Consider the following 13,930-nt stretch of genomic DNA (forward strand, 5'->3'; position numbering starts at 1 on the left):
ACAAGCTATGTTTGGTGAGCTTCTGAAATGCAAGCTTCCATCTTGAAGGACCTGGATACACACAGTTTTAATGGTTTTGTTGATAAGGCACAAATGAAGTTTAGCCATATACACAGATCAATTCCTAGTTTCAAGTTTAGAACTGCGATATTTTCTTACAGCAACATGGTGGCATCAGATCTTGGCCTCTAGCGCCTATTGCCAATTGGGGCGTTACCACGTGGGAACAAAAAGCAGTATAAACGAACCACTAACCACACCTCGTGTAACTCCCAGGAGTCTGTTGACTGTTTCGGGAAGAAAAAACATATTTTTTTGGAAAGCAAGCAAGAAAACATAAAACATGCTGCTTTGGCATAAATTTCAGTATGGACACACACACACACACACACACACACACACACACACAGAGAGAGAGAGAGAGAGAGAGAGAGAGAGAGAGAGAGAGTCACTCAGAAAACTTGCATTAGCTGACGCCATGCCAGGATAAAAGTGAGATAATAGAGATGAAACCCTAGACCCAACCCTCACTTTGGGATCACACCAGAAGTAATGGGTTTCAAACTAAAACTAATAAGCCTAATAGACCTAAGCACTACAGTACAAGCGCCCAAAATATAGATGAGAGCAATAATGAGTTATACAGCAAAACAATCAATGAGGATATATCCCTCAAGATTCAAAGTGGTTGAATAACTCAAAAAGAAGATGTGACATAATCCTCAAGAGTCTACAGTGGCTGCATGACAAGGATAAAGTTGTGCAATCGCAAAAGATGTTGGCACTTGGTGAATTTGTCATATGAAGGTGCCTTTGTGTATAAAGTGTCTTAGGGGGTCAAAGTAATGGGTTTCAAACTAAGACTAATAAGCCTAAAGCTAGTACAAGTGCCCAAAGTATAAATGAGAGCAATATACAACAAATCGATCAACGAGCATATATCCCAGAATTCACCTCAAGATCGGAAGTGGTTGAATAACTCAAAAGAAGATGTAACATAATCCTTGAGTCTACTGTAGCTGCATGACAAGGATAAAGTTGTGCAATCCCAAAAGATGTTTGCACTTGTTAAATTTGTCATATGAAAGTGCCTTAGTGTCCCCGAGAACTACTGCTGAAGGTTTGATTTTTTGATATTGTGACCGAACCTGGCACAACAATCCCTCTCCCTCCAGGATCATATCTTGTATCTCTGCCTTTGGGAGAACTGACCCATCGCCTACCTGCAGTAGGACCAAGAAGAGTGGCGTGGATGAGATCCCTTTGGTCGCCAACCTCACCCGGGCAGTTTCCGCACAGCTTAGGAGAGAGATCCAGCTGTACACAAGCACCTGTTTCAATCATCTGGAAAAGTCTATGGAGCAGCTTCCACCTCAGCATGCTCTCTTATTTCCTATGACTTACCGCTCAAAGAGGTCTTGCTGTGGAGACTTGGCTTTGCTTCACCCTGCATACTCCTGTCACACAGATCTCAATGCCAATGCTATGGGGTTGCCCAGCATCCCTCCCCTCTCTCTTTCTCGTTTTTTACACTCAATTTCTCTTTTAAAGGTTGTAATCTCATTTTCCATATGTTTTTTCCTACTTGAATAAGGATCTTGTCCATCTTTCATTAACAAACAGCAAGATGGGAAAGAGAGACACAGACAAAAGAGATGAAAACAGGTTAAGGGCCAGTTCAAAAAAACAGATTCTGACCCGAGGCACTGTCAAAAGGCAATGATTAGAAACAACCCTGGATAATGTTTATATCTATGTGACTATAAAGTACAAAGGCAATGATGCTGAAGGAGCAGATCTTTTCTGCCTAGCCTTGTTTCATGATAGTTCAGATTCTTGGCATTGTCACCTGAAAAATAAGCAATCTAATCTCAGTTATCAATCGCATTCCGACTTAATCAAGTCTACTTTGACATGATTGACTGAGCTTTAAACTCTCTGATTATCACATAAAAGTCCTGAGTTTTGGACAAGCTAGAAACAACTTACTGGATGCAACTGCATCTGTTGATTGAATTTCTCAGACACAATATAGGCCATCTCTTCCAGTCCACTAACAAGCTGTGCCCTGCCAATATTCTCAACGTTGCGCTGTGTAGGGTGGGAACTTTCATCCAAGACGAGGGCCAGCCTATCTGGCCTTTGAAGTAGCTGTTGAAAAGTAGGCTGCAATTCATAGCATTGCTCAAAAAGGGAGCGCCTACAAAACACATATAAACCCAAACGTGCTCTTGACATAGCAACCACCAGCCGGCGAACGTCTCTAAGGTGCCCAACAATTCGAGTTCGCACTAAAGAAAGAAGAATGTAATCATTTTGTTGCCCTTGAAACTTATCAACAGTTGCTATCTGCAGAAGCCAAACAGAATGCTGAAAGTTTTAGCTTCAAAAACAGCATGGACCATTACACTGCCAAAGAAACTGAAAATAGACATACTTACTTTACTGGGGCGACCAAAGAGAGGGTGTCTCGCACACCGTCTCTCAATTACATCTCGAATAAGATGCTTCTGTCCATTATATGTACTCAAGATAGAAATCTTGCTTGCAGGATACCCTAGCAAACGCATGTACTGATAAACACTTACAATATACTCTGCTTCACCAAGGTTTTGATAAAACCACGGGCTGGGCTCTGACTCTCCCTGGCCCCCATAATCTGGCACATCAATAAGCTGATACTCATGTGCAAAGCCTGCATTTGCTAGATGAAACCTTTGTTCTTCCTTCACATAAAGTAGATCACCCAAATCTCGATACCTCCAGTTATAGAGCTTTGCGATGCTTGGCCTAGCTCTACCCTGCGCATTTAGTTCTACATACGGAACTCCAAGGCGTACAAACCGTGTAAACAAGCTCTGATCCATGTGACTATACTTTTGAAAGGCCATATTTTTAACTACAGGGGGCAGTTGATGATGATCTCCTATCAAAATACATCTCTTCAACCTTGACAAGCCATCCTCTTGTCGCTGCAACAGCATAGGAATAAAGGTCTCGATTTCCAAAATCTGAGCACTCTCCTCCATCAGAAGATTATCAAACTTGAAACCTAGCCGAAGAAAATCCCGCCTTTTCAGTGCAGCATGGGTACAAGTCATGGCAACTATCTTTGCCTGTTTGGTCATCAAATAGTTTGCCCTATCAGCTGTTGATTTGAGAAGCTCAAATGCCCGGCATTCCTCAAGTTCTTGAAACATAGTGGTCAAATGACGGAAGCAACCTTTTGCTGCCCGCATATCTCGCTCATAAGAGCCCCCAGTAAACACAGGCTCAGGCGTGTTTGAAAAAAATTCCTTAAAAGGGAATTTGTCTCTAACTATACTCGGCTTCTCCTGAGCTGCTTCAAGGGAAGCCATAAATTGCTCCCAACGAGAATATACATGCAGCAACCAGAAGTGTGCAGCAGTCTCACATGTATATCCTACATCGTCAGGTATCTGGAGAGTTCTGGCAAGTCGTTCAACTTCTGCAAGCAGCTCCAAACGCCGTGCAAGCATAGCATTCACCCTTCCTTGGCGACTGAACTCCAAATCTGTTTCCAATTCTTGCTCTCCTTGCCCAAGCCGTAAAAGATATCGTGCAGGCACATCCCTCTGCATCACATGACGTCTGATTGAGAGAGAGAGAGAGAGAGAGAGAGAGAGAGAGAGAGAGAGAGAAGAAAATCAAAACCCTTGTATTCAACTTGCATCCAGAATTTTTCAACATAAGCAACTTAAACACTACACTTCCTCTGCGCCTCACGCCCCCATGAAATATCCAGGGAATACCCAATGCATAGTTACAAACTACCACACCTCATTTCAGCCCAGATGCTACATGAAAATTTTTGAACACTCCAAAAAACTGAATCAGCAACAAACTGCAAAATCAGAGAGATACCAAAGCATACGATGCAAATATTTTCAACAAGAAAAATGAGGACAAGTGCAGGCAGATCCATTTAAACCGAATTCAAAAATAGCACACAACCAATCAAAACAATTTGAACAGATATTTTAAAGAGGCAGGAGTATACCTGCATGATTTTCTCAAAAAGATCATTTAATGCTTGGTTTGAGTGTGTTATAAGTAGTGTTCGCTGAGACGGACAGTTGTGATACAGCACATTCAAAATTTGCACAGCGGTATCAGTCTTCCCAGTTCCAGGAGGACCGACAACCATTGTCAATCCTGGTTGCACCCCTGAAACAATTGCTTTGATCTGGCATACAAAGACACAGAAGTCGTACGTCATACCTCTCTCTCTCTCTCTCTCTCTCTCTCTCTCTCTCTCTCTCTCTCTGGCCCGTCTGCATTTCCGCTAGGCCTGGTTCCACCCCTGAAACAATTTCTTTAATCTGGCATACAAAGACACAGAAGTCATATGTCATACCTCCCTCTCTCTCTCTCTCTCTCTCTCTCCCCCCCTGCCTGTGGGAAGTGCTGCAGAGTAAGCTCGAGGAATGGCTCCGAGCCTCCAAGAGAAGCTCGAGGCCCTTGAGACAGCAATGAAGGCACTAATCAAAGAGAACAAGAAGACATCCGATTCCAACCTCAATGAGGTGAAGAACAAACTACACCGGCACATCATGGCCCTCGAAGCACGGGTCACGGACCTTGAACAAGAGAACACAGCACTCAAGGAGGAGGTGAGTGGATTGAAAGTGGAACTGGCAGCGACACCACCAACTGGCCGACCATTTGGTCCATCTCCAGATTTGTGTCTTGTTCACTTGAGGCCAGGCCGGTGTCTCATGTGAAGGGGCCAGTATTTTGCATAACATGGACAGGAGCCAGACTGGTGCCACCCGTGTATTAGCAGAATGGTGTTGTATGGACGGGAGCCAGACTGGTGCCACCCGTGTATGACCTGGACTGCGTTCTATCCATCGCCATGGAAGAGCCAATATTTGTGCCATGTCTTGCCTATGGGACTGTCACTCCATAGGGAGGCTCGTGCCTGGATCGGTGTCTTACCTATGGGACTGTCACTCCATAGGAAGACCAGGATTTATACTTTCTGTCGTGCCATCACTGTGCCCGACAGGAATGTCTAGTACTTGTTCCATGAACGGGAGATATGTCCATGATACTGTTTGAACATGCATTCATGTTTGCATGCCTGGAACTGTTTTCACGTGACTTGTATTCTTGTGTTTGCCTGCCTAACGTGCCACTTACTGAGCGGGGACGCCTGCCAGTGAGTCGTGAAGTTTGCTCTGTCTTCTGACGAGTTTTGTTGCGTGTGTGAACAGGTGGTAAGTGTATTGCATTTGTTTATTTATAGCATTATTTCTAACCTTTGTTTTTATAAGGTTGCAGGTTCACACTCATTAATGAGTGGGCGGCCTCCTCAATATTTTATGGTGCCCTTTTGTAGGGTGGGCAACCATTATGGACACCCACACATGGGCCATGGTGGGGAGAGAAGCCCTCCCTTAATCGTGTGTGTGGGGGTGGGTGCATGGCCACCTACCCACCCCCCCTTGGGAGCCTTCGAACTGGTCGCACCCCATGCAAGGGTGGGTCGGCCAGCTGTACGTGGTTCCGCCACCATCGCTTGGCGCCTCTCTCTCTTGCACACAAGCGGGCTTCAACAGGGACTCCTTCTCCATCGCTTCGAGCTTCTCTCATATGCAAGCGGGCAGCTATAGGCATCTCTCTCTCGTGGGTGCCCAGGACACAACAACAACTGCAGCTGAACTTCCTTTTTGAAGCATGTGTGCTCAGCCGGCCAACAGCGGCCGTTTCAGTTCTTGCAGCTCTATTTGAGGCCATATTCATTCCCAAGTCCTTGGTGTAAATCTTTTGAGGGACATTCATTGCTGCTAACACCCGTTCAGGGCCGGGTAGTCCAAGCTTTTGGAGAACCACGGTCCGTGGATGTCGAGATCGGGAGAGCCAGGCCTTAGTACGGGAGCGCCTGTTTGTGCGTGGTCCTGGAACACCAGTGGGGCGCTCTCCGCGGATTCCAGTGAAGGAATGGGACCATAAAGACTGGGCTTCTTCAAGTGGTTCGCTCTACTTCGAACGTCTACTTCAAGACTACTATTTGGTAACTGTATTCATTTCAGTTGTACATGGACATCATCTGGTTCATTGAACCCATGGAACATTGTACCCCTTAAATACTCTCAATAATATATTATATATTGAGGGGGGGGTCAGCCCGTTCCGGCCCCAGTGCTGGTGTCCATTGATCATTATTTCATTTCAGTTTTTTCAGTTGTCATTGAGTTGTTCATTCATATTGTGATTTTTTAAGTTGTGCTATTACGCGTGTGGGTGTCCAACGGAATCTACTCCCACTCGACAGGATCAGTTTCATTGGTATCAGAGCAAGGTCGTTTCCCTCTTCTTAGTGGGGAAACGAACCTGTGTTTTGGACACCCCGCTTCTAGCACACTTAACACAATGGACAGCCAAGGCAACCCTCTGGAAGTGCCTAATTCGAGGGGCCCATCAAGTGCCTCGCATGGTTCTGATGCTTTGCAGGAAAGGCACAAGCCCCTTGAGAGGGTAAATGATAGTGATTTGAGGGGACAACCGTCTGGTGGAAAGACAAGAACCTAACGCATTGAGGGCTGAATTGGAGCATATGAGAAAGCTTTTGCAGGCAAAAGAGCAAGAGCTGAAATTCTTGCATGAAGATCTCCATGTACAAAGTGCCATTGAAGCAAGGAAAGCCGATGCAGTGGTGGACATGACTTTTGAGTCTATGGCACGAGAAGTGGGCAAGAAGCCAAGGGAGTTGGCACTCTCCTACCTCCTCCGCAAAGGTGATATCAAAGAGGGGGAAGATGGAGAGCTGAAATTCAGAAATCCACCTCGCTTGAAGCGTGGAGATCCCGCATCTCAAAGGTTGAGGTCATTTTTGCAAAGGGAAGAGGTGACAGCCACCTCTCGTCATGCATCTTCTCCACAAGACACAAAGGGTGACAGGTATATGTATGCTAGTGCTCGTGGAGGGCATGATGGTCACATGTATTCAAGGCATGTATCCCATGGAGGGGGTGACAGGTCTGCAAATAGAAGAGCTTTGCCTACTCAGTTGTCTCATGGAGAGACATTGCCTTATGCAAGAAGGTCACATGCATCCGATTTTCAGGTTTGTGGAGCACATGCCACCGTGCTTCATGAAACCTCCATGATGGCCCATGGAGCCCATGTAGATAGGGCTGCCCCGTTGGATAAGGGGAAAAGAAAAAGAGAAGACCATGAGCCTCATGCCAGAAAGCTCAAGGAATTCAAAGCAGGCGACAAGTCCGTTAAGTTTGATGCCTTTCATGGAGAATATGATGCCTCTAAAGTGCTAGCTTTTGTGGCACAGTTTGATATTGCTTTTAGTGATGAGGACTTCATTGAGAAGTCCAAAATTCGTCATGCAAGCATGTTCTTGAAGGGGACAGCTGCCCATTGGTGGATCACTGAAAAGACCACCAAAGAACCCATTTGCACTTGGAAAGAGTTTAAGGACAGATTTTATGCCCAATTCTTGCCACCTAATGCAGAGCAAACTCTCACCCAAAAGTGGGATAGACTTGAGCAAAAAGATAATGAAAGTGTGCAGCAGTATGTCAATAAGTTTTGGGAAGTGTTGCTTGAGGTAACTCCCTTTATGCAAATCACTGAGGATGAAAGAAAGAGGAAGTTCTGCTCCGGATTGCAACCAGCTTATCGTTCGGGCATATTAAATTGCACCCGAAACACACTTTGCAACAGCTTATAGCCTCTGCTCTTGCTACGGAGCAATTGGTGCTCAAAATTAAGCAAGATCAAGGGAGTTCTAAGGGCAAAGATAAGGCTATCCCAAACCTGCAAAAAGTTGCACAACCACCTAAAAAGACTTTCCGGGAGGTCCAAAAGGGAGGTAAAGCTAAAAATACCTCATCTAAGGATCATGGGCCAAAGAAGAACAAATTTGGCTTGATCCCCGAGCAAAGGGAGCAATATGCCAAGGAGGGGAAATGTTTTTCTTGTGGCAGCAAAGAGCATATGTTTAGACAATGCCCTAACCGCAAACCAAAACTTGAGGACAATCAAACCAAGGCAAATGTGCATGCGGTTCCCGATGTGCAGGGAAACACAAAGCATGATGAAAAAGAGAGGATGGTATACAAAAAATGGAGTCAAATCAAGGATCAGCCCGCCCTATTTATGTTTGATGATTGTGCAACAGATAACTTCATCTCTATTCAGATGGCAACCGCCTTGGGTATTGAGGTTGAGAACATGGGGCCTCAAATTGAAGCAGAAGCTGCCTTTGTTGGTAAAGAGGTGCTGGTTATCCCACTTATAGGAAAATTGCGCATACATATCCAGGGTTACCTTGATCATGAGCATTTCTTGGTTGCACCACTTAATGGATGTGATGTATTGCTTGGCAAGCCGTGGCATCATAGGCTTGAGCCCCGCAAAGAGTACAAGACAAACATGATTTCCTTTATGCATAGAGGCCGCATGCATGTTATTGATGCTGGCAAGGAAGGGGATTCTATCCCACTTGTATCTCACATCCAGATTAATAAAGCAATGAAAAAGAGTCTTTCTGCGTACTTGGTTTTTGTTCGTGATAGCATTGAACCAAGTCATCAAAATGTGGATATTTTGACTCAGGATAGGCTGAATTTTCTTCATGCATACAAAGATTGTTTTGCTGATGCATTGCCTGGGGAACTACCTCCTCAAAGGCCCGAGGATCATCGCATAGATCTTGTGCCAGGTAGTTCTCCACCTAAGAAACCTGCATATCGTGTGAGTGCCGCACAACAAGAAGTGATCATGAAGCAGGTTAATGAGCTTTTGGAGAAAGGTTTGGTTCAACCAAGTTCCTCACCTTATTGCTCTCCCGTGCTTCTTGTTCAAAAGAAAGACGGGTCATTCTGCATGTGTGTGGAATGGTGAGCTCTAAATAAGCTCACCATCAAGAACAGATTTCCAATCCCGCGTATTGATGACATTTTGGATAAGCTTGATGGCTCGGCTTGTTTCAGCCGTATTGATTTGAAGAGTGGTTATCACCAGATACGAGTGGTGCCACAAGATGTCCACAAAACTGCATTCAGGACAGCTTTTGGATTGTATGAATTTTTGGTAATGCCTTTTGGTCTCACCAATGCCCCAGCCACATTCAATCGTATGATGGATAGGATATTCCGACCCCATCGAAAATTCACAGGTGTATTCTTTGATGACATCTCAAGTACGTAGTTTTCTGGGATTATGTTCATACTATAGGCGTTTCATAAGGCATTTTGCTATGATAGCCACCCCTCTACATGATCTCACAAAGAAGAAAGCCACTTTTAAATGGACTTCAAAGGAGCAGGATACCTTCTTGCAACTCAAGCGTGCTATCATATGTGGACCCGTATTGATTGTTCCCGACTTGCAAAGGTCATTCATAGTGGAACGTGATGCTTGTGGCGATTGTATAGGGACTGTCCTAAATCAAGGTGGTCATGCAATTGCATATGAGAGCCGTCGATTGCATGATGTTGAGCTTCATATGGATATCTATGAGAAAGAGCTCTTGGCTGTAATTCATGCCTTAAAGATATGGAAACATTATCTCCTTGGGACTGAATTTGTAGTCAAGACAGATCATCAAAGCTTGAGATACTTTCTATCTCAAACAAAGCTTTCGGAGAAGCAAATGAGAATAGCAAACTTTCTTTCCATGTTTCATTTTCAGATTGTACATACTCCGGGAAAGAAAAATGTGGTGGCACATGCATTATCCAGGAGGCCTTATGTGGCTACAGTTTCAGTGGCCTCTCATGGGGACTTATCTGCCATGCGAGACTTATATCATTTGGATGCTGATTTTTGCCATATATGGACTGATTTGATGGCTGGTTACTCACATCCCTCTTATGTGATCAAAGAGGGTTATCTTATGAAGGATAACTGCTTATGTGTGGTGAAGGATATGCGTCCAAAGGTTATGGAGGAATGTCACGCTCCACCTTATGCTGGTCATAGAGGTATCATGCCCACTACACGCATGATTGACAAATATTTCTTTTGGCCAAGCATGCATAAAGACATTGAGGCATGTGTACGTGCATGTCTTACTTGTCAAAAGGTAAAATTTGACTGACAAAAGCCTCCAGGTTTACTTCAGCCATTACCTAATCCCTCGCAACCATGGAAAAGTATTACTATGGACTTTATTATGGACTTGCCTAGATCCCAGCCAGGCTTAGTTCCGTACGTCGTACGGCTCAGATCGTATGTACGATTCGTACCGTACATATCCGTATGATTAGGTACGATTTTACCCTGTTCTGCCCGTTGGAAGTAGCCGTTTTTCTGCCCGTTTTTTTGGCTGTTTTCCTTCATCTCTCCTGAGTCCTTCTATAAAAGCCTCAAGGACCAAGCCTCTCCTCCATCTACTCCAAGCCTCTCCTCCACCACCCTCCATCTACTCCAAGCCTCAAGGACCAAGCCTCTACTCCAAGCCTCTCCTCCACCCTCCTCCACCCTCCTTCCATCCCACTTGAGCCTCTACTCCAAGTTCTCTTCCTCCAAGCTCTTCCCATAGTTCATCTTCTCTACGCTCTCTCCTCTACTCCACGCTTTAGCCCTTCTCTTATCCATCATGCCTCGGGAGAAGCATGAGCCTTTTGATTTGCATTGCCTCAATGTGGAGAAGGACACCAAGAACTCCAACTCCCATCATTGGACATGTCGATAATGCGGCAAGTCATACACCAGTGGTGCAACAAGGCTTCTCCAGCACCTTTCAAAGATTGGGGGACAAGTTGCCCATTCCGGCCTCTATGCGGTGTCACACGTGCAAGCTCCATTTTCAGCATTTGCGGATGTTTTGTCCAGCTTTATGTTTTATGCAAAGTGATGATGGATATGTGTTAAGGCTGTGGCCATGTTTAAATGTTTTAATATGCATTGATGGTATCAACAAGTGTGTCAAAGGCCCTAGTCCCCCGAGCACCAACCGCGAGTTTCATTGGTATCAGAGCATAGGCTTTCTTGGAAGCGGAGGCTTCCTTCTATCAATAAGGAAGAGAAAAGATCTGGAGTGGGGACCACACTTACCATCATTGCTATTAAGCATGGCCAGCCACTTCATAGCCTATGAAGCAAGAGCATGAGCAATAGACAGCTTGGTCTAAGGATTTATGAATTCACAAAATTTATCTTGGAAGTATGAAGTTGGCTTTATGTCCACACGTTCAGCACTCTTTCCATATGGATATTGTGGATTATATTATCAAGCTTACAGGCAAGCTATATGGAGATTTATCTCAGGATATTTAAGGATATGGTGACGAGATATTTCTTTTGGCTTCATGACCAACCTGGCAAAGAAAAGCTAAGTATACTTTGAGTTTGCAAAGTTGGTGCTTTGGCTATTTACTATGAAGTGTTTTTGATGTTCACTAACCCTTGTATAGCTATGCAAGGAGAAAGGTGGTGTTGTTTGCCTTGAGATGGTTTCAGGGAATTATTGTTTATGGCTCCCTTTAATGGGATGAATTCTTTTCATGGCTCCCTTTATTGGGATGGATTATATCCATGGAGATTTCTTTCTTGGACGAGATTTATATAGATATTGGGCTTCACAAGCAATTTCTATGGACGAATCTGTCCGAGTTTATAGAGAAGAAATCTTTGGATATCTCATGGATATGATGCTTTTATGGATAAAGTCCACCTCTACTCCAAGGTGTGTAGTTAGCACAGACTATGTGATAAGAGTTATGGTATACAAGGATTATGGTATACAGGTCTATGGATTCTTGGACTTCTTTTCTAGGAATTTGGATCCATCCTCAGGTTTATCGATTATGTTTATGGCTCCCTTTTACTGGGATGGATTATTCTTTTTAACTCCCTTTATTTGGGATGCATTGGACTTATGAAACTCATGATTCACATACCCTGTGTAGTGTTCTCTTGTCCTACGTGCTCTCTTGAAGATTGTTTCTACCATGTGAGGGTAGAACAATAGAGAGCAGATGGAAGGGAACATGGGCACTTCAAAGGGTAGTGACAAGCACAACATACCCTGTGTGGTGTTCTCTTGTCTTACGTGCTCTCTTGAAGATTGTTTCTACCATGTGAGGGTGGAACAATAGAGAGCAGATGGAAGGGAACATGTGCACTTCAAAGGGTAGTGACAAGCACAACATACCCTGTGTAGTGTTCTCTTGTCCTACGCAAGGTGGTTCCAAACGTTATGTACTGTACGGACCCGTACGTACTGTACGTTGTTTGGTACGGGAAAAAAATTTAAGGTACGTAAAAATACATACCATTGGTAAAAATACATAAAATCTCAGAAATTTCAGCCACCTACAGAAAATTTCAGTCCATATCCACATTGACATATAATTTTATAAAACTTTCGAAATAGAGACACAACAAGGTCAAAAACCTACTAATTCAAAAGTGAGAAATTCGAATCACAAAGTCGTCAATCATACTTAAGTTAATCGTACTTAATACTTAATACTTATTACTTAAGACAAGTCACATTGTCACAAGTGAGTCGTGACAACTCGCAATTCACATCAAAAAATGATGAAATTTGAAAATGAGTCTATGAATAATGACAAAATGTGCCATGTCCATACAACACCAAATCAAAACTAAGGTAATCCAAATCAAAACTCATCATCCGATGAGGATGATGACCCTGGAGAATCAAGCATATAACCCTCCGTGATGACATTGCCCTCGTCATCATACTCAGGCCCTGTCATCATGGGCACAGGTGGGTGGGCTGCCTCAGATGTCCCTGTCCCTGCCTCTGCATCATCCTGCTGGGTAGTGTCCCTACCTCTGCATCAGCAATCATGCAATGCATAATAGTTAGTGGGCAGCTCAGCTGAGAGTGAGAGTGAGAGTGAGAGTGAGAGGGAGAGGGAGAGGAAGAGAGAGAGAGGGGCTGAGAGCTAAGTGCATGGTCCACAGATGGTGGCCTAAGGCTCTGAGAGAGAGAGAGAGAGAGAGAGAGAGAGAGAGAGTTATGTTGCTGCCTTGGGGGCCTGAGCAAGGGTGGGTGGGTAAAGGGCGCCGACAGCCCACCAACACAGGAGATAGCGAAGGGTGGCAACAAAGGGGGGCGAGAGCAGAAGAACACAGAAGATGGCGAAGCAACAGTAGCGGGGAGGGAGAGGGAGAGGGAGAGGGAGAGAGAGAGAGACTGTACCGGAAGGTGTGCGCTGGCGGCTGTACGGAGTCCAGGTGCTATCGCTGGCGGCAGTACGAAGTCCAACGCTATCGGCGAAACCCAGAAGAATGCGAAACCCCCAAAAAAAAAACGTTTATCGCAGGCGCACAACGAAAACCCCACCCCCAAAAAAAAAATCACACGTACGGATCGATCCGTACGTACGGATGTACGGTACGGATCGGATCCGTACGTACGTTTTGGTCCTACCTTGGTCCTACGTGCTCTCTTGAAGATTGTTTCTACCATGTGTAGGTGGAACAATAGAGAGTAGATGGAAGGAAACATGGGCACTTGAGAGGGTAGTGTGAGTTGGTGGCCAAAATGCCTACAAACTATTGGTGGCCGAAATGCCTATAAACTATGTATAGCAGAAATGCTTATGGAACAGCAGGTTATCTATGCCTGCGAGTGATTGTTTTATCTTGTTACTTGAGCCCACCTCTCATCCAAGGTGTGTGGTCAGAGTACCAACACGGAGTGCAAGTGGTAAAGTGGACATGACGGGACTTATGTCTATGCCAACGGTCATGTGGACCGATGTCTTGTTGGCAAGAGACTTATTTTGTCTCGCCCATTTACTTGGGACATAGATTATGATATCTGGACTTATGGGACTGTTTTGTCTCGCCCATTTACTTGGGACATGGATTATGATATCTGGACTTATGGAACTGTTTTTTTGTCTCGCCCATTTATCTGGGGACATGATTTTGATATTGGCATTATGGAGACTTATTTAGT

At 44.6% G+C, this 13,930-nt stretch overlaps 1 protein-coding gene across 3 annotated transcripts in view; it reads right to left on the reverse strand.

Moving 5' to 3' along the window:
- Positions 1 to 1,537: 1,537 nt before the first annotated feature.
- EMB2765 (P-loop containing nucleoside triphosphate hydrolases superfamily protein) overlaps positions 1,538 to 13,930 on the reverse strand; it is a 71,451-nt gene continuing 59,058 nt past the window's right edge. For all 3 annotated transcript variants that reach the window (XM_086804943.1, XM_086804944.1, XM_086804945.1), the window contains 4 exons: positions 4,022 to 4,207; positions 2,442 to 3,596; positions 1,990 to 2,349; positions 1,538 to 1,849 (listed from right to left, as the gene is read on the reverse strand). In XM_086804943.1, coding sequence (XP_086661069.1) covers positions 1,829 to 1,849; positions 1,990 to 2,349; positions 2,442 to 3,596; positions 4,022 to 4,207 — 1,722 coding nt within the window. In that variant the 3' untranslated portion in view covers positions 1,538 to 1,828. The remainder of the gene's footprint in view (positions 1,850 to 1,989; positions 2,350 to 2,441; positions 3,597 to 4,021; positions 4,208 to 13,930) is intronic.

The sequence above is a fragment of the Cibotium barometz genome, chromosome 11 (assembly GCF_041138505.1).
Source record: "Cibotium barometz isolate CiBa-2024 chromosome 11, ASM4113850v1, whole genome shotgun sequence".
NCBI classification, from domain to species: Eukaryota; Viridiplantae; Streptophyta; class Polypodiopsida; order Cyatheales; family Cibotiaceae; genus Cibotium; species Cibotium barometz.